The sequence below is a fragment of the Hydra vulgaris genome, chromosome 13 (assembly GCF_038396675.1).
Source record: "Hydra vulgaris chromosome 13, alternate assembly HydraT2T_AEP".
Lineage (NCBI taxonomy): Eukaryota > Metazoa > Cnidaria > Hydrozoa > Anthoathecata > Hydridae > Hydra > Hydra vulgaris.
Window position 1 is genome coordinate 17,859,030 of NC_088932.1, and position 26,904 is coordinate 17,885,933.

Consider the following 26,904-nt stretch of genomic DNA (forward strand, 5'->3'; position numbering starts at 1 on the left):
TTACCGCTCATAATAGCTGGCAAAATCGTCGCTTTTAATGCCAATTTGATATTGCGGGTAGTTGATAGATTGAAACGAAAATTGCTTTCCAATAAGAGCTTTCAAAATAGAGGTAAAATATTGAAATAAATCGAGTGCTATTATGAGACATTTAAAAACTACCGTTTACTAACTAAAGAAAACAATTCTAAATTCAACTTACAAACACCCAACTGAACCAGCTTAAAGCTTGCATCTTTTCTGTACAGTTCCACAGATGGCTCTTCCTTGTGCAATTTCACCGTATAGTCTTGATGTCTGAGAAAATAACCTGGGTAATTTGTAGATTCAAATGAAATGTAGCCGGTGTAATATTTATCGTTACGAATGATAAAAGAAGCATCGTTTTTGAAGAGTTCTGAGTTATCTATTGAGTGTAACTTGAGAATAAAATTTTGATGACGCAGGTACTTGTTGCTTTCTACTACTGACTGAAGAGAAACAGCATCCTCTTTTCCATTCAATGCTAAAAAATATTTGTTTGTTTTTTTACTCAGTTGGACTATAACTTTTCACTTTGTTTTTTACTATCAAAAGAATACTACTTAGAAAAATTTTATAACATTTGAACGCTTGTTTGTGTTCAAATATTTTCTAAAACATCTACCTTTGACAATGCGGAACTCTTCAACACCAAACAAAAGTATAGCTGCAGATGAATCATCTCTAACACCAATTCTATATTGTGGGTAGTTGATTGATTCTAACGAAAAAGCTTGACCAATAAAGCTTAACTTCTTTTCTATTTCCACCCGAGTAACCTCTTCAATTCGTGTTGTTATCGATGCTTTAAGCAAATTTTTAATGCATGTTAAAATATTGCAAGCACAACTACATAAACAGTATGAAGCATATACACAACACATTTTATAGTTTTAATTAAAAAACTTTACAGAAATTGAAAAATAAAAGTGCAGAAACATTTTTGACTCTCTATTAGCAATTACTGTTTTAAGCATCGAGTTCACGAAATAATCAAACTAAAGTGATAGTTTTACTAGCAAACAAACAAACGAACAAAAACGCAGCGTAAAATAAAAAAATCATTCACACCTAGATAGATAAGATTAGGTTGATTTACAGAATATATTAAAAAGGAAAAAAAATAATAATAATAAAACAAACATTAGCGAGTAAAAAGTGAACTATTTCACATATAGTCAACTTACAAAGTTCTAGTTGCAACGGCATAAAACTTGCATCTTTTCTAAAGAGTTCAACTAGAGGTTCTTCTTTATGCAATTTTATAGTATAATCTTGGTGTCTGAGAAAGTAGCCAGGATAATTTGTGGATTCAAACGAAACGAAACCTGGGAAATAATAACCCTTACGAACAATAAAAGAGGCATCATTTTTGAACAACTCAGAACTGAGATCAACAGGGTGTAACTTGAGAATGAAATTCTGGTGGCGCAAGTACTTCTTCTCGTCTTTAATCGATTGAAAGGAAACAGAATCAGCTCGGCCGTTAAGAGCTAATAAAATCAAAACGCATAATCAATATGGATTTAAATTGTATTTAAAAACCAAACAAACAAAAAACGTCTTATAATTTTGTAAAGCTGTTTAATTTGATTTCCTGCTCATTCAATTTCAAAGTTAATTCATAAAAAAAGCACCTTTAACAACGCGAAATCCATCCTGGCTATTTAAAACAATAGCTGCAGTATCGTCGCTTTTAATGCCAATTTGATATTGCGGGTAGTTGATAGATTGAAACGAAAATTGCTTTCCAATAAGAGCTTTCAAAATAGAGGTAAAATATTGAAATAAATCGAGTGCTATTATGAGACATTTAAAAACTACCGTTTACTAACTAAGAAAACAATTCTAAATTCAACTTACAAACACCCAACTGAACCAGCTTAAAGCTTGCATCTTTTCTGTACAGTTCCACAGATGGCTCTTCCTTGTGCAATTTCACCGTATAGTCTTGATGTCTGAGAAAATAACCTGGGTAATTTGTAGATTCAAATGAAATGTAGCCGGTGTAATATTTATCGTTACGAATGATAAAAGAAGCATCGTTTTTGAAGAGTTCTGAGTTATCTATTGAGTGTAACTTGAGAATAAAATTTTGATGACGCAGGTACTTGTTGCTTTCTACTACTGACTGAGAGAAACAGCATCCTCTTTTCCATTCAATGCTAAAAAATATTTGTTTGTTTTTTTACTCAGTTGGACTATAACTTTTCACTTTGTTTTTTACTATCAAAAGAATACTACTTAGAAAAATTTTATAACATTTGAACGCTTGTTTGTGTTCAAATATTTTCTAAAACATCTACCTTTGACAATGCGGAACTCTTCAACACCAAACAAAAGTATAGCTGCAGATGAATCATCTCTAACACCAATTCTATATTGTGGGTAGTTGATTGATTCTAACGAAAAAGCTTGACCAATAAAGCTTAACTTCTTTTCTATTTCGACCGAAGTAACCTCTTCAATTCGTGTTGTTATCGATGCTTTAAGCAAATTTTTAATGCATGTTAAAATATTGCAAGCACAACTACATAAACCAGTATGAAGCATATACACAACACATTTTATAGTTTTAATTAAAAAACTTTACAGAAATTGAAAAAAATAAAAAGTGCAGAAACATTTTTTGACTCTCTATTAGCAAATTACTGTTTTTAAGCATCGAGTTCACGAAATAATCAAACTAAAGTGATAGTTTTACTAGCAAACAAACAAACGAACAAAAACGCAGCGTAAAATAAAAAAATCATTCACACCTAGATAGATAAGATTAGGTTGATTTACAGAATATATTAAAAAGGAAAAAAAAATAATAATAATAAAACAAACATTAGCGAGTAAAAAGTGAACTATTTCACATATAGTCAACTTACAAAGTTCTAGTTGCAACGGCATAAAACTTGCATCTTTTCTAAAGAGTTCAACTAGAGGTTCTTCTTTATGCAATTTTATAGTATAATCTTGGTGTCTGAGAAAGTAGCCAGGATAATTTGTGGATTCAAACGAAACGAAACCTGGGAAATAATAACCCTTACGAACAATAAAAGAGGCATCATTTTTGAACAACTCAGAACTGAGATCAACAGGGTGTAACTTGAGAATGAAATTCTGGTGGCGCAAGTACTTCTTCTCGTCTTTTAATCGATTGAAAGGAAACAGAATAATCTCGTCCGTTAAGAGCTAATAAAATCAAAAACGCATAATCAATATGGATTTAAATTGTATTTAAAAAACCAAACAAACAAAAAACGTCTTATAATTTTGTAAAGCTGTTTAATTTGATTTCCTGGCTCATTCAATTTCAAAGTTAATTCATAAAAAAAAGCACCTTTAACAACGCGAAATCCATCCTGTCTATTTAAAACTATAGCTGCAGTATCGTCGCTTTTAATGCCAATTTTATATTGCGGGTAGTTGATAGAATTGAAACGAAAATTGCTTTCCAATAAGAGCTTTCAAAATAGAGGTAAAATATTGAAATAAATCGAGTGCTATTATGAGACATTTAAAAAACTACCGTTTTACTAACTAAAGAAAACAATTTCTAAATTCAACTTACAAACACCCAACTGAACCAGCTTAAAGCTTGCATCTTTTCTGTACAGTTCCACAGATGGCTCTTCCTTGTGCAATTTCACCGTATAGTCTTGATGTCTGAGAAAATAACCTGGGTAATTTGTAGATTCAAATGAAATGTAGCCGGTGTAATATTTATCGTTACGAATGATAAAAGAAGCATCGTTTTTGAAGAGTTCTGAGTTATCTATTGAGTGTAACTTGAGAATAAAATTTTGATGACGCAGGTACTTGTTGCTTTCTACTACTGACTGAAGAGAAACAGCATCCTCTTTTCCATTCAATGCTAAAAAATATTTGTTTGTTTTTTTACTCAGTTGGACTATAACTTTTCACTTTGTTTTTTACTATCAAAAGAATACTACTTAGAAAAATTTTATAACATTTGAACGCTTGTTTGTGTTCAAAATATTTTCTAAAACATCTACCTTTGACAATGCGGAACTCTTCAACACCAAAACAAAAGTATAGCTGCAGATGAATCATCTCTAACACCAATTCTATATTGTGGGTAGTTGATTGATTCTAACGAAAAAGCTTGACCAATAAAGCTTAACTTCTTTTCTATTTCGACCGAAGTAACCTCTTCAATTCGTGTTGTTATCGATGCTTTAAGCAAATTTTTAATGCATGTTAAAATATTGCAAGCACAACTACATAAACAGTATGAAGCATATACACAACACATTTTATAGTTTTAATTAAAAAACTTTACAGAAATTGAAAAATAAAAGTGCAGAAACATTTTTGACTCTCTATTAGCAATTACTGTTTTTAAGCATCGAGTTCACGAAATAATCAAACTAAAGTGATAGTTTTACTAGCAAACAAACAAACGAACAAAAACGCAGCGTAAAATAAAAAAATCATTCACACCTAGATAGATAAGATTAGGTTGATTTACAGAATATATTAAAAAGGAAAAAAAAATAATAATAATAAAACAAACATTAGCGAGTAAAAAGTGGACTATTTCAGATATAGTCAACTTACAAAGTTCTAGTTGCAACGGCATAAAACTTGCATCTTTTCTAAAGAGTTCAACTAGAGGTTCTTCTTTATGCAATTTTATAGTATAATCTTGGTGTCTGAGAAAGTAGCCAGGATAATTTGTGGATTCAAACGAAACGAAACCTGGGAAATAATAACCCTTACGAACAATAAAAGAGGCATCATTTTTGAACAACTCAGAACTGAGATCAACAGGGTGTAACTTGAGAATGAAATTCTGGTGGCGCAAGTACTTCTTCTCGTCTTTAATCGATTGAAAGGAAACAGAATCAGCTCGGCCGTTAAGAGCTAATAAAATCAAAACGCATAATCAATATGGATTTAAATTGTATTTAAAAACCAAACAAACAAAAAACGTCTTATAATTTTGTAAAGCTGTTTAATTTGATTTCCTGCTCATTCAATTTCAAAGTTAATTCATAAAAAAAGCACCTTTAACAACGCGAAATCCATCCTGGCTATTTAAAACAATAGCTGCAGTATCGTCGCTTTTAATGCCAATTTGATATTGCGGGTAGTTGATAGATTGAAACGAAAATTGCTTTCCAATAAGAGCTTTCAAAATAGAGGTAAAATATTGAAATAAATCGAGTGCTATTATGAGACATTTAAAAACTACCGTTTACTAACTAAAGAAAACAATTCTAAATTCAACTTACAAACACCCAACTGAACCAGCTTAAAGCTTGCATCTTTTCTGTACAGTTCCACAGATGGCTCTTCCTTGTGCAATTTCACCGTATAGTCTTGATGTCTGAGAAAATAACCTGGGTAATTTGTAGATTCAAATGAAATGTAGCCGGTGTAATATTTATCGTTACGAATGATAAAAGAAGCATCGTTTTTGAAGAGTTCTGAGTTATCTATTGAGTGTAACTTGAGAATAAAATTTTGATGACGCAGGTACTTGTTGCTTTCTACTACTGACTGAAGAGAAACAGCATCCTCTTTTCCATTCAATGCTAAAAAATATTTGTTTGTTTTTTTACTCAGTTGGACTATAACTTTTCACTTTGTTTTTTACTATCAAAAGAATACTACTTAGAAAAATTTTATAACATTTGAACGCTTGTTTGTGTTCAAATATTTTCTAAAACATCTACCTTTGACAATGCGGAACTCTTCAACACCAAACAAAAGTATAGCTGCAGATGAATCATCTCTAACACCAATTCTATATTGTGGGTAGTTGATTGATTCTAACGAAAAAGCTTGACCAATAAAGCTTAACTTCTTTTCTATTTCGACCGAAGTAACCTCTTCAATTCGTGTTGTTATCGATGCTTTAAGCAAATTTTTAATGCATGTTAAAATATTGCAAGCACAACTACATAAACAGTATGAAGCATATACACAACACATTTTATAGTTTTAATTAAAAAACTTTACAGAAATTGAAAAATAAAAGTGCAGAAACATTTTTGACTCTCTATTAGCAATTACTGTTTTAAGCATCGAGTTCACGAAATAATCAAACTAAAGTGATAGTTTTACTAGCAAACAAACAAACGAACAAAAACGCAGCGTAAAATAAAAAAATCATTCACACCTAGATAGATAAGATTAGGTTGATTTACAGAATATATTAAAAAGGAAAAAAAATAATAATAATAAAACAAACATTAGCGAGTAAAAAGTGAACTATTTCACATATAGTCAACTTACAAAGTTCTAGTTGCAACGGCATAAAACTTGCATCTTTTCTAAAGAGTTCAACTAGAGGTTCTTCTTTATGCAATTTTATAGTATAATCTTGGTGTCTGAGAAAGTAGCCAGGATAATTTGTGGATTCAAACGAAACGAAACCTGGGAAATAATAACCCTTACGAACAATAAAAGAGGCATCATTTTTGAACAACTCAGAACTGAGATCAACAGGGTGTAACTTGAGAATGAAATTCTGGTGGCGCAAGTACTTCTTCTCGTCTTTAATCGATTGAAAGGAAACAGAATCAGCTCGGCCGTTAAGAGCTAATAAAATCAAAACGCATAATCAATATGGATTTAAATTGTATTTAAAAACCAAACAAACAAAAAACGTCTTATAATTTTGTAAAGCTGTTTAATTTGATTTCCTGCTCATTCAATTTCAAAGTTAATTCATAAAAAAAGCACCTTTAACAACGCGAAATCCATCCTGGCTATTTAAAACAATAGCTGCAGTATCGTCGCTTTTAATGCCAATTTGATATTGCGGGTAGTTGATAGATTGAAACGAAAATTGCTTTCCAATAAGAGCTTTCAAAATAGAGGTAAAATATTGAAATAAATCGAGTGCTATTATGAGACATTTAAAAACTACCGTTTACTAACTAAAGAAAACAATTCTAAATTCAACTTACAAACACCCAACTGAACCAGCTTAAAGCTTGCATCTTTTCTGTACAGTTCCACAGATGGCTCTTCCTTGTGCAATTTCACCGTATAGTCTTGATGTCTGAGAAAATAACCTGGGTAATTTGTAGATTCAAATGAAATGTAGCCGGTGTAATATTTATCGTTACGAATGATAAAAGAAGCATCGTTTTTGAAGAGTTCTGAGTTATCTATTGAGTGTAACTTGAGAATAAAATTTTGATGACGCAGGTACTTGTTGCTTTCTACTACTGACTGAAGAGAAACAGCATCCTCTTTTCCATTCAATGCTAAAAAATATTTGTTTGTTTTTTTACTCAGTTGGACTATAACTTTTCACTTTGTTTTTTACTATCAAAAGAATACTACTTAGAAAAATTTTATAACATTTGAACGCTTGTTTGTGTTCAAATATTTTCTAAAACATCTACCTTTGACAATGCGGAACTCTTCAACACCAAACAAAAGTATAGCTGCAGATGAATCATCTCTAACACCAATTCTATATTGTGGGTAGTTGATTGATTCTAACGAAAAAGCTTGACCAATAAAGCTTAACTTCTTTTCTATTTCGACCGAAGTAACCTCTTCAATTCGTGTTGTTATCGATGCTTTAAGCAAATTTTTAATGCATGTTAAAATATTGCAAGCACAACTACATAAACAGTATGAAGCATATACACAACACATTTTATAGTTTTAATTAAAAAACTTTACAGAAATTGAAAAATAAAAGTGCAGAAACATTTTTGACTCTCTATTAGCAATTACTGTTTTAAGCATCGAGTTCACGAAATAATCAAACTAAAGTGATAGTTTTACTAGCAAACAAACAAACGAACAAAAACGCAGCGTAAAATAAAAAAATCATTCACACCTAGATAGATAAGATTAGGTTGATTTACAGAATATATTAAAAAGGAAAAAAAATAATAATAATAAAACAAACATTAGCGAGTAAAAAGTGAACTATTTCACATATAGTCAACTTACAAAGTTCTAGTTGCAACGGCATAAAACTTGCATCTTTTCTAAAGAGTTCAACTAGAGGTTCTTCTTTATGCAATTTTATAGTATAATCTTGGTGTCTGAGAAAGTAGCCAGGATAATTTGTGGATTCAAACGAAACGAAACCTGGGAAATAATAACCCTTACGAACAATAAAAGAGGCATCATTTTTGAACAACTCAGAACTGAGATCAACAGGGTGTAACTTGAGAATGAAATTCTGGTGGCGCAAGTACTTCTTCTCGTCTTTAATCGATTGAAAGGAAACAGAATCAGCTCGGCCGTTAAGAGCTAATAAAATCAAAACGCATAATCAATATGGATTTAAATTGTATTTAAAAACCAAACAAACAAAAAACGTCTTATAATTTTGTAAAGCTGTTTAATTTGATTTCCTGCTCATTCAATTTCAAAGTTAATTCATAAAAAAAGCACCTTTAACAACGCGAAATCCATCCTGGCTATTTAAAACAATAGCTGCAGTATCGTCGCTTTTAATGCCAATTTGATATTGCGGGTAGTTGATAGATTGAAACGAAAATTGCTTTCCAATAAGAGCTTTCAAAATAGAGGTAAAATATTGAAATAAATCGAGTGCTATTATGAGACATTTAAAAACTACCGTTTACTAACTAAAGAAAACAATTCTAAATTCAACTTACAAACACCCAACTGAACCAGCTTAAAGCTTGCATCTTTTCTGTACAGTTCCACAGATGGCTCTTCCTTGTGCAATTTCACCGTATAGTCTTGATGTCTGAGAAAATAACCTGGGTAATTTGTAGATTCAAATGAAATGTAGCCGGTGTAATATTTATCGTTACGAATGATAAAAGAAGCATCGTTTTTGAAGAGTTCTGAGTTATCTATTGAGTGTAACTTGAGAATAAAATTTTGATGACGCAGGTACTTGTTGCTTTCTACTACTGACTGAAGAGAAACAGCATCCTCTTTTCCATTCAATGCTAAAAAATATTTGTTTGTTTTTTTACTCAGTTGGACTATAACTTTTCACTTTGTTTTTTACTATCAAAAGAATACTACTTAGAAAAATTTTATAACATTTGAACGCTTGTTTGTGTTCAAATATTTTCTAAAACATCTACCTTTGACAATGCGGAACTCTTCAACACCAAACAAAAGTATAGCTGCAGATGAATCATCTCTAACACCAATTCTATATTGTGGGTAGTTGATTGATTCTAACGAAAAAGCTTGACCAATAAAGCTTAACTTCTTTTCTATTTCGACCGAAGTAACCTCTTCAATTCGTGTTGTTATCGATGCTTTAAGCAAATTTTTAATGCATGTTAAAATATTGCAAGCACAACTACATAAACAGTATGAAGCATATACACAACACATTTTATAGTTTTAATTAAAAAACTTTACAGAAATTGAAAAATAAAAGTGCAGAAACATTTTTGACTCTCTATTAGCAATTACTGTTTTAAGCATCGAGTTCACGAAATAATCAAACTAAAGTGATAGTTTTACTAGCAAACAAACAAACGAACAAAAACGCAGCGTAAAATAAAAAAATCATTCACACCTAGATAGATAAGATTAGGTTGATTTACAGAATATATTAAAAAGGAAAAAAAATAATAATAATAAAACAAACATTAGCGAGTAAAAAGTGAACTATTTCACATATAGTCAACTTACAAAGTTCTAGTTGCAACGGCATAAAACTTGCATCTTTTCTAAAGAGTTCAACTAGAGGTTCTTCTTTATGCAATTTTATAGTATAATCTTGGTGTCTGAGAAAGTAGCCAGGATAATTTGTGGATTCAAACGAAACGAAACCTGGGAAATAATAACCCTTACGAACAATAAAAGAGGCATCATTTTTGAACAACTCAGAACTGAGATCAACAGGGTGTAACTTGAGAATGAAATTCTGGTGGCGCAAGTACTTCTTCTCGTCTTTAATCGATTGAAAGGAAACAGAATCAGCTCGGCCGTTAAGAGCTAATAAAATCAAAACGCATAATCAATATGGATTTAAATTGTATTTAAAAACCAAACAAACAAAAAACGTCTTATAATTTTGTAAAGCTGTTTAATTTGATTTCCTGCTCATTCAATTTCAAAGTTAATTCATAAAAAAAGCACCTTTAACAACGCGAAATCCATCCTGGCTATTTAAAACAATAGCTGCAGTATCGTCGCTTTTAATGCCAATTTGATATTGCGGGTAGTTGATAGATTGAAACGAAAATTGCTTTCCAATAAGAGCTTTCAAAATAGAGGTAAAATATTGAAATAAATCGAGTGCTATTATGAGACATTTAAAAACTACCGTTTACTAACTAAAGAAAACAATTCTAAATTCAACTTACAAACACCCAACTGAACCAGCTTAAAGCTTGCATCTTTTCTGTACAGTTCCACAGATGGCTCTTCCTTGTGCAATTTCACCGTATAGTCTTGATGTCTGAGAAAATAACCTGGGTAATTTGTAGATTCAAATGAAATGTAGCCGGTGTAATATTTATCGTTACGAATGATAAAAGAAGCATCGTTTTTGAAGAGTTCTGAGTTATCTATTGAGTGTAACTTGAGAATAAAATTTTGATGACGCAGGTACTTGTTGCTTTCTACTACTGACTGAAGAGAAACAGCATCCTCTTTTCCATTCAATGCTAAAAAATATTTGTTTGTTTTTTTACTCAGTTGGACTATAACTTTTCACTTTGTTTTTTACTATCAAAAGAATACTACTTAGAAAAATTTTATAACATTTGAACGCTTGTTTGTGTTCAAATATTTTCTAAAACATCTACCTTTGACAATGCGGAACTCTTCAACACCAAACAAAAGTATAGCTGCAGATGAATCATCTCTAACACCAATTCTATATTGTGGGTAGTTGATTGATTCTAACGAAAAAGCTTGACCAATAAAGCTTAACTTCTTTTCTATTTCGACCGAAGTAACCTCTTCAATTCGTGTTGTTATCGATGCTTTAAGCAAATTTTTAATGCATGTTAAAATATTGCAAGCACAACTACATAAACAGTATGAAGCATATACACAACACATTTTATAGTTTTAATTAAAAAACTTTACAGAAATTGAAAAATAAAAGTGCAGAAACATTTTTGACTCTCTATTAGCAATTACTGTTTTAAGCATCGAGTTCACGAAATAATCAAACTAAAGTGATAGTTTTACTAGCAAACAAACAAACGAACAAAAACGCAGCGTAAAATAAAAAAATCATTCACACCTAGATAGATAAGATTAGGTTGATTTACAGAATATATTAAAAAGGAAAAAAAATAATAATAATAAAACAAACATTAGCGAGTAAAAAGTGAACTATTTCACATATAGTCAACTTACAAAGTTCTAGTTGCAACGGCATAAAACTTGCATCTTTTCTAAAGAGTTCAACTAGAGGTTCTTCTTTATGCAATTTTATAGTATAATCTTGGTGTCTGAGAAAGTAGCCAGGATAATTTGTGGATTCAAACGAAACGAAACCTGGGAAATAATAACCCTTACGAACAATAAAAGAGGCATCATTTTTGAACAACTCAGAACTGAGATCAACAGGGTGTAACTTGAGAATGAAATTCTGGTGGCGCAAGTACTTCTTCTCGTCTTTAATCGATTGAAAGGAAACAGAATCAGCTCGGCCGTTAAGAGCTAATAAAATCAAAACGCATAATCAATATGGATTTAAATTGTATTTAAAAACCAAACAAACAAAAAACGTCTTATAATTTTGTAAAGCTGTTTAATTTGATTTCCTGCTCATTCAATTTCAAAGTTAATTCATAAAAAAAGCACCTTTAACAACGCGAAATCCATCCTGGCTATTTAAAACAATAGCTGCAGTATCGTCGCTTTTAATGCCAATTTGATATTGCGGGTAGTTGATAGATTGAAACGAAAATTGCTTTCCAATAAGAGCTTTCAAAATAGAGGTAAAATATTGAAATAAATCGAGTGCTATTATGAGACATTTAAAAACTACCGTTTACTAACTAAAGAAAACAATTCTAAATTCAACTTACAAACACCCAACTGAACCAGCTTAAAGCTTGCATCTTTTCTGTACAGTTCCACAGATGGCTCTTCCTTGTGCAATTTCACCGTATAGTCTTGATGTCTGAGAAAATAACCTGGGTAATTTGTAGATTCAAATGAAATGTAGCCGGTGTAATATTTATCGTTACGAATGATAAAAGAAGCATCGTTTTTGAAGAGTTCTGAGTTATCTATTGAGTGTAACTTGAGAATAAAATTTTGATGACGCAGGTACTTGTTGCTTTCTACTACTGACTGAAGAGAAACAGCATCCTCTTTTCCATTCAATGCTAAAAAATATTTGTTTGTTTTTTTACTCAGTTGGACTATAACTTTTCACTTTGTTTTTTACTATCAAAAGAATACTACTTAGAAAAATTTTATAACATTTGAACGCTTGTTTGTGTTCAAATATTTTCTAAAACATCTACCTTTGACAATGCGGAACTCTTCAACACCAAACAAAAGTATAGCTGCAGATGAATCATCTCTAACACCAATTCTATATTGTGGGTAGTTGATTGATTCTAACGAAAAAGCTTGACCAATAAAGCTTAACTTCTTTTCTATTTCGACCGAAGTAACCTCTTCAATTCGTGTTGTTATCGATGCTTTAAGCAAATTTTTAATGCATGTTAAAATATTGCAAGCACAACTACATAAACAGTATGAAGCATATACACAACACATTTTATAGTTTTAATTAAAAAACTTTACAGAAATTGAAAAATAAAAGTGCAGAAACATTTTTGACTCTCTATTAGCAATTACTGTTTTAAGCATCGAGTTCACGAAATAATCAAACTAAAGTGATAGTTTTACTAGCAAACAAACAAACGAACAAAAACGCAGCGTAAAATAAAAAAATCATTCACACCTAGATAGATAAGATTAGGTTGATTTACAGAATATATTAAAAAGGAAAAAAAATAATAATAATAAAACAAACATTAGCGAGTAAAAAGTGAACTATTTCACATATAGTCAACTTACAAAGTTCTAGTTGCAACGGCATAAAACTTGCATCTTTTCTAAAGAGTTCAACTAGAGGTTCTTCTTTATGCAATTTTATAGTATAATCTTGGTGTCTGAGAAAGTAGCCAGGATAATTTGTGGATTCAAACGAAACGAAACCTGGGAAATAATAACCCTTACGAACAATAAAAGAGGCATCATTTTTGAACAACTCAGAACTGAGATCAACAGGGTGTAACTTGAGAATGAAATTCTGGTGGCGCAAGTACTTCTTCTCGTCTTTAATCGATTGAAAGGAAACAGAATCAGCTCGGCCGTTAAGAGCTAATAAAATCAAAACGCATAATCAATATGGATTTAAATTGTATTTAAAAACCAAACAAACAAAAAACGTCTTATAATTTTGTAAAGCTGTTTAATTTGATTTCCTGCTCATTCAATTTCAAAGTTAATTCATAAAAAAAGCACCTTTAACAACGCGAAATCCATCCTGGCTATTTAAAACAATAGCTGCAGTATCGTCGCTTTTAATGCCAATTTGATATTGCGGGTAGTTGATAGATTGAAACGAAAATTGCTTTCCAATAAGAGCTTTCAAAATAGAGGTAAAATATTGAAATAAATCGAGTGCTATTATGAGACATTTAAAAACTACCGTTTACTAACTAAAGAAAACAATTCTAAATTCAACTTACAAACACCCAACTGAACCAGCTTAAAGCTTGCATCTTTTCTGTACAGTTCCACAGATGGCTCTTCCTTGTGCAATTTCACCGTATAGTCTTGATGTCTGAGAAAATAACCTGGGTAATTTGTAGATTCAAATGAAATGTAGCCGGTGTAATATTTATCGTTACGAATGATAAAAGAAGCATCGTTTTTGAAGAGTTCTGAGTTATCTATTGAGTGTAACTTGAGAATAAAATTTTGATGACGCAGGTACTTGTTGCTTTCTACTACTGACTGAAGAGAAACAGCATCCTCTTTTCCATTCAATGCTAAAAAATATTTGTTTGTTTTTTTACTCAGTTGGACTATAACTTTTCACTTTGTTTTTTACTATCAAAAGAATACTACTTAGAAAAATTTTATAACATTTGAACGCTTGTTTGTGTTCAAATATTTTCTAAAACATCTACCTTTGACAATGCGGAACTCTTCAACACCAAACAAAAGTATAGCTGCAGATGAATCATCTCTAACACCAATTCTATATTGTGGGTAGTTGATTGATTCTAACGAAAAAGCTTGACCAATAAAGCTTAACTTCTTTTCTATTTCGACCGAAGTAACCTCTTCAATTCGTGTTGTTATCGATGCTTTAAGCAAATTTTTAATGCATGTTAAAATATTGCAAGCACAACTACATAAACAGTATGAAGCATATACACAACACATTTTATAGTTTTAATTAAAAAACTTTACAGAAATTGAAAAATAAAAGTGCAGAAACATTTTTGACTCTCTATTAGCAATTACTGTTTTAAGCATCGAGTTCACGAAATAATCAAACTAAAGTGATAGTTTTACTAGCAAACAAACAAACGAACAAAAACGCAGCGTAAAATAAAAAAATCATTCACACCTAGATAGATAAGATTAGGTTGATTTACAGAATATATTAAAAAGGAAAAAAAATAATAATAATAAAACAAACATTAGCGAGTAAAAAGTGAACTATTTCACATATAGTCAACTTACAAAGTTCTAGTTGCAACGGCATAAAACTTGCATCTTTTCTAAAGAGTTCAACTAGAGGTTCTTCTTTATGCAATTTTATAGTATAATCTTGGTGTCTGAGAAAGTAGCCAGGATAATTTGTGGATTCAAACGAAACGAAACCTGGGAAATAATAACCCTTACGAACAATAAAAGAGGCATCATTTTTGAACAACTCAGAACTGAGATCAACAGGGTGTAACTTGAGAATGAAATTCTGGTGGCGCAAGTACTTCTTCTCGTCTTTAATCGATTGAAAGGAAACAGAATCAGCTCGGCCGTTAAGAGCTAATAAAATCAAAACGCATAATCAATATGGATTTAAATTGTATTTAAAAACCAAACAAACAAAAAACGTCTTATAATTTTGTAAAGCTGTTTAATTTGATTTCCTGCTCATTCAATTTCAAAGTTAATTCATAAAAAAAGCACCTTTAACAACGCGAAATCCATCCTGGCTATTTAAAACAATAGCTGCAGTATCGTCGCTTTTAATGCCAATTTGATATTGCGGGTAGTTGATAGATTGAAACGAAAATTGCTTTCCAATAAGAGCTTTCAAAATAGAGGTAAAATATTGAAATAAATCGAGTGCTATTATGAGACATTTAAAAACTACCGTTTACTAACTAAAGAAAACAATTCTAAATTCAACTTACAAACACCCAACTGAACCAGCTTAAAGCTTGCATCTTTTCTGTACAGTTCCACAGATGGCTCTTCCTTGTGCAATTTCACCGTATAGTCTTGATGTCTGAGAAAATAACCTGGGTAATTTGTAGATTCAAATGAAATGTAGCCGGTGTAATATTTATCGTTACGAATGATAAAAGAAGCATCGTTTTTGAAGAGTTCTGAGTTATCTATTGAGTGTAACTTGAGAATAAAATTTTGATGACGCAGGTACTTGTTGCTTTCTACTACTGACTGAAGAGAAACAGCATCCTCTTTTCCATTCAATGCTAAAAAATATTTGTTTGTTTTTTTACTCAGTTGGACTATAACTTTTCACTTTGTTTTTTACTATCAAAAGAATACTACTTAGAAAAATTTTATAACATTTGAACGCTTGTTTGTGTTCAAATATTTTCTAAAACATCTACCTTTGACAATGCGGAACTCTTCAACACCAAACAAAAGTATAGCTGCAGATGAATCATCTCTAACACCAATTCTATATTGTGGGTAGTTGATTGATTCTAACGAAAAAGCTTGACCAATAAAGCTTAACTTCTTTTCTATTTCGACCGAAGTAACCTCTTCAATTCGTGTTGTTATCGATGCTTTAAGCAAATTTTTAATGCATGTTAAAATATTGCAAGCACAACTACATAAACAGTATGAAGCATATACACAACACATTTTATAGTTTTAATTAAAAAACTTTACAGAAATTGAAAAATAAAAGTGCAGAAACATTTTTGACTCTCTATTAGCAATTACTGTTTTAAGCATCGAGTTCACGAAATAATCAAACTAAAGTGATAGTTTTACTAGCAAACAAACAAACGAACAAAAACGCAGCGTAAAATAAAAAAATCATTCACACCTAGATAGATAAGATTAGGTTGATTTACAGAATATATTAAAAAGGAAAAAAAATAATAATAATAAAACAAACATTAGCGAGTAAAAAGTGAACTATTTCACATATAGTCAACTTACAAAGTTCTAGTTGCAACGGCATAAAACTTGCATCTTTTCTAAAGAGTTCAACTAGAGGTTCTTCTTTATGCAATTTTATAGTATAATCTTGGTGTCTGAGAAAGTAGCCAGGATAATTTGTGGATTCAAACGAAACGAAACCTGGGAAATAATAACCCTTACGAACAATAAAAGAGGCATCATTTTTGAACAACTCAGAACTGAGATCAACAGGGTGTAACTTGAGAATGAAATTCTGGTGGCGCAAGTACTTCTTCTCGTCTTTAATCGATTGAAAGGAAACAGAATCAGCTCGGCCGTTAAGAGCTAATAAAATCAAAACGCATAATCAATATGGATTTAAATTGTATTTAAAAACCAAACAAACAAAAAACGTCTTATAATTTTGTAAAGCTGTTTAATTTGATTTCCTGCTCATTCAATTTCAAAGTTAATTCATAAAAAAAGCACCTTTAACAACGCGAAATCCATCCTGGCTATTTAAAACAATAGCTGCAGTATCGTCGCTTTTAATGCCAATTTGATATTGCGGGTAGTTGATAGATTGAAACGAAAATTGCTTTCCAATAAGAGCTTTCAAAATAGAGGTAAAATATTGAAATAAATCGAGTGCTATTATGAGACATTTAAAAACTACCGTTTACTAACTAAAGAAAACAATTCTAAATTCAACTTACAAACACCCAACTGAACCAGCTTAAAGCTTGCATCTTTTCTGTACAGTTCCACAGATGGCTCTTCCTTGTGCAATTTCACCGTATAGTCTTGATGTCTGAGAAAATAACCTGGGTAATTTGTAGATTCAAATGAAATGTAGCCGGTGTAATATTTATCGTTACGAATGATAAAAGAAGCATCGTTTTTGAAGAGTTCTGAGTTATCTATTGAGTGTAACTTGAGAATAAAATTTTGATGACGCAGGTACTTGTTGCTTTCTACTACTGACTGAAGAGAAACAGCATCCTCTTTTCCATTCAATGCTAAAAAATATTTGTTTGTTTTTTTACTCAGTTGGACTATAACTTTTCACTTTGTTTTTTACTATCAAAAGAATACTACTTAGAAAAATTTTATAACATTTGAACGCTTGTTTGTGTTCAAATATTTTCTAAAACATCTACCTTTGACAATGCGGAACTCTTCAACACCAAACAAAAGTATAGCTGCAGATGAATCATCTCTAACACCAATTCTATATTGTGGGTAGTTGATTGATTCTAACGAAAAAGCTTGACCAATAAAGCTTAACTTCTTTTCTATTTCGACCGAAGTAACCTCTTCAATTCGTGTTGTTATCGATGCTTTAAGCAAATTTTTAATGCATGTTAAAATATTGCAAGCACAACTACATAAACAGTATGAAGCATATACACAACACATTTTATAGTTTTAATTAAAAAACTTTACAGAAATTGAAAAATAAAAGTGCAGAAACATTTTTGACTCTCTATTAGCAATTACTGTTTTAAGCATCGAGTTCACGAAATAATCAAACTAAAGTGATAGTTTTACTAGCAAACAAACAAACGAACAAAAACGCAGCGTAAAATAAAAAAATCATTCACACCTAGATAGATAAGATTAGGTTGATTTACAGAATATATTAAAAAGGAAAAAAAATAATAATAATAAAACAAACATTAGCGAGTAAAAAGTGAACTATTTCACATATAGTCAACTTACAAAGTTCTAGTTGCAACGGCATAAAACTTGCATCTTTTCTAAAGAGTTCAACTAGAGGTTCTTCTTTATGCAATTTTATAGTATAATCTTGGTGTCTGAGAAAGTAGCCAGGATAATTTGTGGATTCAAATGAAATATAGTTTGGGTAATAATAATTGTTGCGAATGATAAAAGAAGCATCATTTTTAAACAACTCAGAAATGAGATCTACTTTGTGCAATTTGAGAATAAAATTTTGATGACGTAAATACTTTTTTTCATCTTTAATTGATTGAAAAGAAACAGAATCAGCCCGCCCATTAAGTGCTAAAAAATAATAATTTTTATGTACAGTTAAAAAAATAGTTTATGTCTTTTGTTATCAATTTAAGCTTACTTACATTTGTTTACTCTTGGAAGCAATGTTAGTTAAGTTTATATACAGTTATTAAATTCCCTAAAATACCTTTTACAATGCGAAATCCATCCTGGCTATTTAAAACAATAGCTGCAGTATCGTCACTTTTAATGCCAATTCGATATAGAGGGTAGTTGATAGATTGAAATGAAAATTGCTTTCCAATAAGAGCTTTTAAATTAAAAAGAAAAAAATTGCTAAACTCGTGATTGAAATTGCTTTTAAAAATTACAATTTATAAAGAAAACAATTATAAAACCTTCTTATGATTATAATAATAAAGGCATGGGTGAAGGAGGAACTAGTTGATAAAAATATTTGGGGGCAGAAGCATCTCTACCTTCTAAAATATTCCTAAAACATCATTATTTTTTTTTAAAAACTTTAGATGCATATCAAATGTATATCTATATTAACAAAAAAAATATCTATAACATATTGATTTAAAAAAATACTTACTAATTCCCAGCTGAACCAGTCTGAAGCTAGCATCTCTTTTGTAAAGTTCTGATAAAGGCTCTTCTTTATGTAATTTTAAAGTATAATCTTGGTGTCTAAGAAAATAACCAGGATAATTTGTGGATTCAAGTGAAATGTAGTTTGAGTAATATTTATCATTATGAATGATAAATGAAGCATCATTTTTAAAGAGTTTAGAATTTTCTACTGAATGCAGTTTGAGAATAAAATTCTGATGTCGTAAATACTTGTTGCTGTCTACTAAGGACTGTATGGAAATTGAATTAACTCTTCCATTTAGCGCTAAAACATAATTGTTTTTATGTTATAAATTGGTGTATGAAAGAGTTTAAGAAAGAGTAGTTGACAAAATTAAAAAATGAATGAACAAAAACAAATGTAAAAATTTGTTAGACAATTTGAAGTTAATTAATCAAGCCTACCTTTAACAATGCGGAATTCCTCAATGCCGTATAAAATAATAGCTGCTGTTGCGTCACTCCTGACACCAAGTCTATGTTGTGGATAGTTATTCGATTCAAATGAATAGATTTTGTCAATGTATTGTGGGCTTGGTTTGCTGTTTGAATCATACGAATAATGTCTTTTACGTGCTGTTAATATTTAAAAAATTTTCTTCTCAGAAATCAGTTGCTTGTTAAGTTAATGTGTAAAAAAAAAAATATTTATTGTATTTAATAAGGATCTCCAAGATTTTTTTTAACTGCTTTTTAGCAAGTCAAAACAAGTTAAGACTAAGTTGCACAAAGCTAAATTGGTCTTGTCTTGAAATATTTTGAACCAATCAAGATCAACTATACAGATATGCAACTTATTCAAGAATTATAAAGACTTTTCTTGTTATTTTTTCTAAAGAGACTATAATTGAAATATTTTAAAATTCGTTAAATTTTCAAAAATTTAACTTTTATTTTTAATTTTTTTTTTTTTTTTACATAATCATCTTTAAAAAATATTTTTTGCTGAATTTAATAATTTTAGGAAAGTACTCTGATTTTATATTAAAGTTTAAAAATACACTGATAATGCTGTATCTTTTTGAAAACATTGTTTAACACTGTTTTTAATCATTCAGAAAATCTTTTCTTAATTATGCAACTCAGTTTTTAGATTCAATTGAATAATATTTTTATGAGTATTTCTTAAATAAAATTTTTCCTTGGACCTTTTAGATGTACATACATTTATTTAGATGTACATACATCGAAACATTGAATTTTATACAACGATTTAAATAATGTAGGTACATTATGTACATTATTTAAAATTGTACAGACATTCAAATAATGTACATATTCAGCAACTAAAGAATGTACATACATCAATCTATTTAGATGTGCATACATCAAATGACATATAAGGATAAGCGTAATTAAATGTGCATAAATCAACACTTAGGGGTCAGTTGATGTATGCATATTTTGGGTCAGAGATTAAGGACTTAAAAATTTTGGTTAGTGTAGTTAAAGTTGAAAATAGAATTCTACTCTGCAAATCAAGAACACTCGAAGTGCAAAAATTGAATTTTTTCCGATGGCACAAATATTCCGATATTTGGACTTTAAAAATGTATGTGGAGAAAATCGGAAAAGTTTACTTGTCTAATCACTAAAATTTATTTAATTTTAGTTTCTATATATATTTAGATAAATTTATTGGAATTTCATTTATATTAAATCCCTTAGTTACGGGAACTCTGAGAATTTGAATATTAAGGCTTGAAAAAAAAAATTATAAGTAATTTAAGTAATTTCGGTGAGATCAACGTTGTGTGATATTTCGAATACATCTGTGAAGATAACAGATTTAAAAAAAAATATTTAGAAAATATTTTTTGCTACACTATAACTAATTACTTATACATTATAAGACACAACTTGCCACATGCTCTCTAATTTTTATTTGAGCTATATGATGCTTGAATCGATTGCTCGTCCCCTTAAGTCGTCGTTCGGAATTCATGTTTTAATTTGGTTGCTATAGTACCTAATTTTGCATAACAACAACCTATATGTTGTTGTTATATAGGTTAACGTTACTTTAACAGTTTTTTATTTGCGCTATGCACACTATATTGAGCTACATGATGCTTGAATCGATTGCTCGTCCCCTTAAGTCCTCGTCGGAATTCATGTTTTAATTTGGCTGCTATAGTACCTAATTTTGCATTACAACAACCTATATGTAAAAATAGGTTGTTGTTATATAGGTTAACGTTATTTTAACAGTTTTTTATTTGCGTTATGTACACTGTATTGGGCAAATGTGTTAAAATGAGATTCATACTTCTTATTACGATCATATTTTAATTGGCTGCCTTAGATATCTTACTTTGGATAGCAAAGCAACAACATATTTTTGTTAGTTGTAAGTAATTTAGTTACAAGCAAAAACGAGTCCAAGGAATCAGTGCTCGAAGAAGATCAGTATATTAAAAGTGAGATAAAAAGTTTGGGTATGGTTTTATTAGACGTTTCCCAGTAAACACAGATTGGTTTAGAATTGGTCAATATTTAATCGAAATCGGTCGAAAAATAGATAAAACGTTTAGCGACCTATTATTGACTAAAAATTGACGCTTGATTTGAAATGTATATTTCAAACTTTTTTATATATACGTTTACTAAACGTCGATTTAACGTTTAGAATATCGACTTACATTAGTCAATATTGTAAATCCATAATCGACCTTAATTAAACGTAAACATTTATAGATTTAAAATCTACGCTTTAAATCTTTTAATTTATACGTTTATTAAACGTCAATCAAACGTTTACAATATTGACTAATATAAGTTGTTATTCTAAACGTTTGATCGACGTTTAATAAACGTTTATTATATTATAATATAGCAATATAGCCATTGGTTAGAAGACTCACATAACAGCTTAAGTCACGCGGTTTAAATAGGCATAATTAAAACGAAATAAAAAAAATTATTAAAAAATTACTTTTTATTGGCTAAATAATTAATTTAAATGCGTTTACAAGATTCACTTCCTTACAACAACTGAAAGCAGAACGACTGATTAATAAATAATAAACGAGTGTCGGAAGCTAAAAAGTTAAAAATCTCTTATCGCGACAATCTACCTTCCTAAATGCCATCAACTTAATGGACTCAGATGTTTTAGAAATTATTGATTGCAACATTGACAAAGTTAAAAAATATGAGTTGCTGGTTTCTCGTTATGAAAGTCCTGCTGCAAGAACTTTTTTCGTAAGTTTTATAAACAGTTTAAATTCATTTTGTAAGCGTTAGTTGGATAGTGTAGCAGTAGGTATTCATCTTTGCATTAATTAAGAGGTTTAATAAATAAATTTTTTAATTTTTTAAATTTAGATGCATATTAGCTTAATTTAGTTACATTTGCTAAAGAAAATTGGTTGAACAGAGCTGGTAAAAGCCACTGCATATGATATGGCGCAACTTTTGAAATTTTCCAATTTTTATTTTTGTCAAAAATAAACATGGATGGTGCAGGAAATTTTGGAAACTTCCATTCAGAAAATCCTCTATATGTAAAGTTGTTCTGTGTAATTCTAATTTTATTTTATGAATGTACATTAAAATTATTTTAATTAAAATAGTTTTTTGCGGTTACAAATCAGGTTACGAAATAAGACGATCAGGATAAGAATGTAGAAGATGATGTTGCACAAACAGGTGCATGATAAACAAGTGGTAGACGGTATTCAAGGAGGATTTTTGATAATACATAAATCAGTGATCGAAAATATTTGTTTATGAGTTTATTAATTTTATAAACAATCTTAATATTAATGTAAACTTTTATTTTCTCCTGAGATGATATTTAAAAAATATTTGATAGAAATTTTTTAATATAATATTTCCACTGCCAAAAGCTTGATCATTTAATTTTTTTTAATTATCGAAACATAAACAAGCACAGTGCACAAACATTTTTTCTTTAACTCCCCACTATATGAAAATGTTTTATATAAAATTATACTTTATACATAGTTTTATAAAATAAAATTATAGTATAAGTAGTATAGTATAAAAGTTTATAAACATATTATAATAGTTATAAAAAATATAAAAAATAAGACCAGGTCTTTTATAACTATATCTTATTTATAAATTTTATTACTTTTAACAACTATATCCTATTTATAAATTTCATGACCTATATAGCTCTTATTACTTATATAAAGTTAAAAAGTTACAACGTAATTTTAACTTATATTAGTTTTAAAGCTTAAATAAATTAAATTTACGTTAACTAAAGCAAAGAAACTAATAGACAAGTTTAATATACGTTTACTTAGACTAAATCTAAACGCTTTATATACGTTAATTAGACTAGATTTAAATGTAAATTAGACAAAATCTAAACGCTTTATATACGTATAATAATCCTATAATAGACGTCTAAAATACGTTTGAATATAGACGTTTTATGGACGTTTGTTCTAAACGTTAATCTGGATTTCATTCTAAACGGATAATTGACCAAATCTGAACGTTTTGTTGAAACGTTGTTTTGACGTTTAGTAGACGTTTGTGTGTTTACTGGGTTGCTGATTTTCTATTGAAGTAAATTGTATTGTTGAACTTACAATGATTAAAAGAAAGGTTCAAACGATATTATCTAGAATAACCAATTCATCCCAATGTTGTTCAGTGTGTGGTGTCTCTCCAAAAATATCCTTAGTACCGATTATACTCACAGAGAATTCAAATATGGTTTTTCCAATCGCCATGCATGTATTTAACTTTTTGAGATGATTTTGTAAATTGCATGCAAAAAGAAACAGGAAAGTCACAAGCAAGATCTAAAGAACACAAACGAAAGGTATCTGGGACTAAACAAAAGGTTCAGACTGATTTTATAAAGTGGGACTTGTTATTAATTTTACCAAAAGTGGTGGTTATGAAACAAACAACGACGACAATACTTCAAGATGTGCTTTTGTAGCATAGGAATAAACTGCTGAAATTCTGAAAAAGGATTTGATCAAAACCTTATTTTCACATTTTATATTATCTTGGTAACACTATATTCATGATATGAAACAGATTGCTTAAATTTGAAGGATTATTGTTTTGACACTGTTAGACTATATTTTCCTTTGTTCGTGGTATTAGATTCAATATTAGGTTCAATCTGTGCACAAAATATTGATATATGGACATGACATAGTTCAAAGACTTACATTACTCATAGGACTTATGTCCAAAAAGAGGTTTGAAAGAAAGTCTTCATAAAATTTCAGCCGAAAAACATCCAGAAGAGCAAAAAATACTAATCTGATAAATAAACTTTTGTTTCCAGTGACCCTGTTTTTTCATCAATGCGTAAATGAACCACCGAACAAAAAAAGATTTTTTCAGATGTTTTTACAACTGCTTAATCTTCAAACTTTTGTTTTGTTAATTTTGGATGTAATTTCAAATTGTCAAGGTTTTTTTGCATTTTTTTTTTGTTTTTATTTTTGCTAAAACATTAATTGTCTAAATCTTTAATTGTTATTCAAAAAAGGTGAGTAGAAAATCCGATAGAACTTACTCAAAAATCAATTTACTCCTATGTAACTGAGGAAAGTATCTTGTTACTAAGCAACTAAATAAAAAATAGTAACTTTTACAAGAAGCACGACCTCATATTGGTACTCACACCAAGTTTAGTGAACATAACACTCGTAAAATATCAGCAAATAACAAAAATAGGTGGTTGCTAAGCAAAATAAGGTATCCATTGCAGCAAGATAAAAAAATAACAGTTCCATGAGAAGCGCATTATAAGCGTATGAGTATTCATGCTAATTTTAGTTAATATGAAATTAGTTATGAATTTTTTCCAGTAAAAGCGAATTCTGACCCACTGTGCTACGTGTTTATACAATTTTGAATCAGCATAATTCTGGGGGATAAAAATAAGTAGCGCTATTAGAGCAGCACGAAACGCGCTACTTAAGGGATAGGCGAGATTGTGCACTGCAAAATGGTGGCAGATAGTTGAAGAAAAGAGGGTTGTAATTTTGTAATTGCAAATATTAAAAATGTATTTACAGAACGTTTATAAAGTTACGTGAAAAAGTTAATGATTTTGAGTTTTAAACTTTTTCAAACATGTTTTTGATTTTATATATAACTCTTCACAACTATTTAAAACTTTTTGTAGTTTTGTTAAAACTGTTTATGATTATTTATCTAGAATATATATATATATATATATATATATATATATATATATATATATATATATATATATATATATATATATATATATATATATATATATATATATATATATATATATATATATATATATATATATATATATATATATATATATATATAATATATATATATATATATATATATATATATATATATATATATATATATATAAATTATGTTAGTGTATTCTACAAATAGAGTGCTCAATGTTCTTAAAGTATCAACGTAAAATATTACACTTCTCCAACTTAAAATCCAACATTGTGCCAACGTTGGATTTTTGTTGTTGGCGACGTTGCAATTGTAACCAAAATGATATAAAAACAACGTTGGCAACCGATGTTGTGCCAACGTAACTCGCAACTTTATTCTAACAATTTACCAACGTATGTATGCTAGCTGGATAGCACAGTTACATTAGACCAACCTATGAAAAACAATCGCAAACGTTGGCTCTTTTTTCCGATGCAAATTAAACGTTCATCCTATGTAATGTGCTTAATAAAAGCATTAATACCAACGCGACTATAAACAACTTGCACTATTACGTTGGTCTAACGTATTTAAAAACGTCGTTGTTCTAATGTATATAACGTTGATTCAATGTATTTGGATTAACGTTGGTCCAATGTAATCAAGCAAATAAAAATTTAATTGTCGCCATTTCTCAGTATTGTTATCCGCAATTATATACACACACACACATACACACACTCACTCACTCACACACACACACACACACACACACACACACACACACACACACACACACACACGCTGTGCCAACTAAAAATACAACGTTGAATCAACGTAAATTGTTACACTTCTCTAGCTTAAAATACAACGTTGTGCTAAAGTTTGTTTGATTGTTGGTAACGTCGCATATGTAACCAAAAAGATAAAAAAACAACGTTGGCGACCGATGTAGTCTCAACGCATTTACTTATAAAAAATATTATATTAACATAAATACTGTAATAACACATATAATTATAAAATTTCTTCCTATAAAAATTTTTCAATAAAATATGATAAGTTTCTACATAACTATAAGTTACCTTCTACAAAATATGCTGCATTTATCACTACCAATAACAGCAAAAGCGTATTCATTATAAAATTTACGCGAAAGGTAGTAACGTTTCCAAAAACTTCAAACGTTTATAATTCCCTACAAAGTTTTGAACTTCAAATAAAAGATTCGCTGTTTATAAAGACCCGTGTTTCATAACCTGGATATCCTTATATTCAAACGAATAATTTTTGTGCACAATATTGTTAAATGATTTCAAATGATCAAAAAATAGCTATCAAATTATACAAATATCAATAAGTTACATCATATATACACTTACCTATAACTAACCAACCAAATGATTCTGACTGCTTTTGTGATTTCTAAGGTTTATTCTATCATGAATCTAAATTTTAAAAACTTCCACAGCATTTCTTGGTTTGCCAACTGTAAACAAAAAACTGGGAAAAAGAAATTTAATTTAAAAAGTCTTTTTTAAATAATTTGTTTATGTAAGGTGTCACGTTTGCAGTTTTTTTTTTTTTTTTCTGAAAAAATAATAATAAAACCTCTAAAAATATATATATTTTCTCAATATTTAAAAAAATATTTTAAAATTTTTTACAAATGTTTAAAATATTTTTCAAAAATTTCAAATAATTCAAAAATCTTTCGAATACTTCAAAAATATGAAAACAAATTTTTTCAAATGATGCGAGAAATTAAATTAAAAACTTTTTTTTAAA

The 26,904-nt window shown here is 29.6% G+C and overlaps 2 protein-coding genes across 2 annotated transcripts; both read right to left on the bottom strand.

Moving 5' to 3' along the window:
* Positions 1-3,373, bottom strand: LOC136089702 (uncharacterized). The gene is made up of 10 exons (XM_065815762.1): positions 3,353-3,373; positions 2,898-3,204; positions 2,726-2,780; positions 2,345-2,551; positions 1,885-2,186; positions 1,659-1,781; positions 1,209-1,514; positions 647-826; positions 203-505; positions 1-98 (listed from the first exon to the last, which is right to left on the bottom strand). The coding sequence occupies exons 1-10, from the start codon at positions 3,371-3,373 to the stop codon at positions 1-3; spliced, it is 1,902 nt and encodes a 633-aa protein (XP_065671834.1).
* On the bottom strand, positions 2,938-26,442 carry LOC100215907 (uncharacterized). Its single transcript, XM_065816310.1, has 41 exons — positions 26,202-26,442; positions 19,357-19,527; positions 18,914-19,216; positions 18,503-18,625; positions 18,058-18,363; positions 17,496-17,675; positions 17,052-17,354; positions 16,825-16,947; positions 16,375-16,680; positions 15,813-15,992; positions 15,369-15,671; positions 15,142-15,264; positions 14,692-14,997; positions 14,130-14,309; positions 13,686-13,988; positions 13,459-13,581; positions 13,009-13,314; positions 12,447-12,626; positions 12,003-12,305; positions 11,776-11,898; positions 11,326-11,631; positions 10,764-10,943; positions 10,320-10,622; positions 10,093-10,215; positions 9,643-9,948; positions 9,081-9,260; positions 8,637-8,939; positions 8,410-8,532; positions 7,960-8,265; positions 7,398-7,577; positions 6,954-7,256; positions 6,727-6,849; positions 6,277-6,582; positions 5,715-5,894; positions 5,271-5,573; positions 5,044-5,166; positions 4,594-4,899; positions 4,029-4,209; positions 3,584-3,886; positions 3,353-3,476; positions 2,938-3,204 (listed from the first exon to the last, which is right to left on the bottom strand). The coding sequence occupies exons 1-38, from the start codon at positions 26,254-26,256 to the stop codon at positions 4,049-4,051; spliced, it is 8,415 nt and encodes a 2,804-aa protein (XP_065672382.1). The 5' UTR covers positions 26,257-26,442; the 3' UTR covers positions 2,938-3,204; positions 3,353-3,476; positions 3,584-3,886; positions 4,029-4,048.
* Between the last annotated feature and the right edge of the window lie 462 nt (positions 26,443-26,904).

What these genes read in the sequence shown, in the direction of transcription:
- LOC136089702 (XM_065815762.1), bottom strand. Translation starts at nt 3,373, where the DNA reads ATGGATTTCGCGTTGTTAAAG. An exon ending in TGGATTTCGCGTTGTTAAAG is followed by an intron (nt 3,205 to 3,352) that starts GTGCTTTTTTTT and finishes TGATTTTATTAG; the next exon opens with CTCTTAACGGACGAGATTAT. An exon ending in TGGATTTCGCGTTGTTAAAG is followed by an intron (nt 1,515 to 1,658) that starts GTGCTTTTTTTA and finishes TGATTTTATTAG; the next exon opens with CTCTTAACGGCCGAGCTGAT.
- LOC100215907 (XM_065816310.1), bottom strand. Translation starts at nt 26,256, where the DNA reads ATGAATACGCTTTTGCTGTTATTGGTAGTGATAAATGCAGCATATTTT. An exon ending in GCCGTTGCAACTAGAACTTT is followed by an intron (nt 14,310 to 14,691) that starts GTAAGTTGACTA and finishes ATTTGCTTAAAG; the next exon opens with CATCGATAACAACACGAATT. An exon ending in TGGATTTCGCGTTGTTAAAG is followed by an intron (nt 11,632 to 11,775) that starts GTGCTTTTTTTA and finishes TGATTTTATTAG; the next exon opens with CTCTTAACGGCCGAGCTGAT.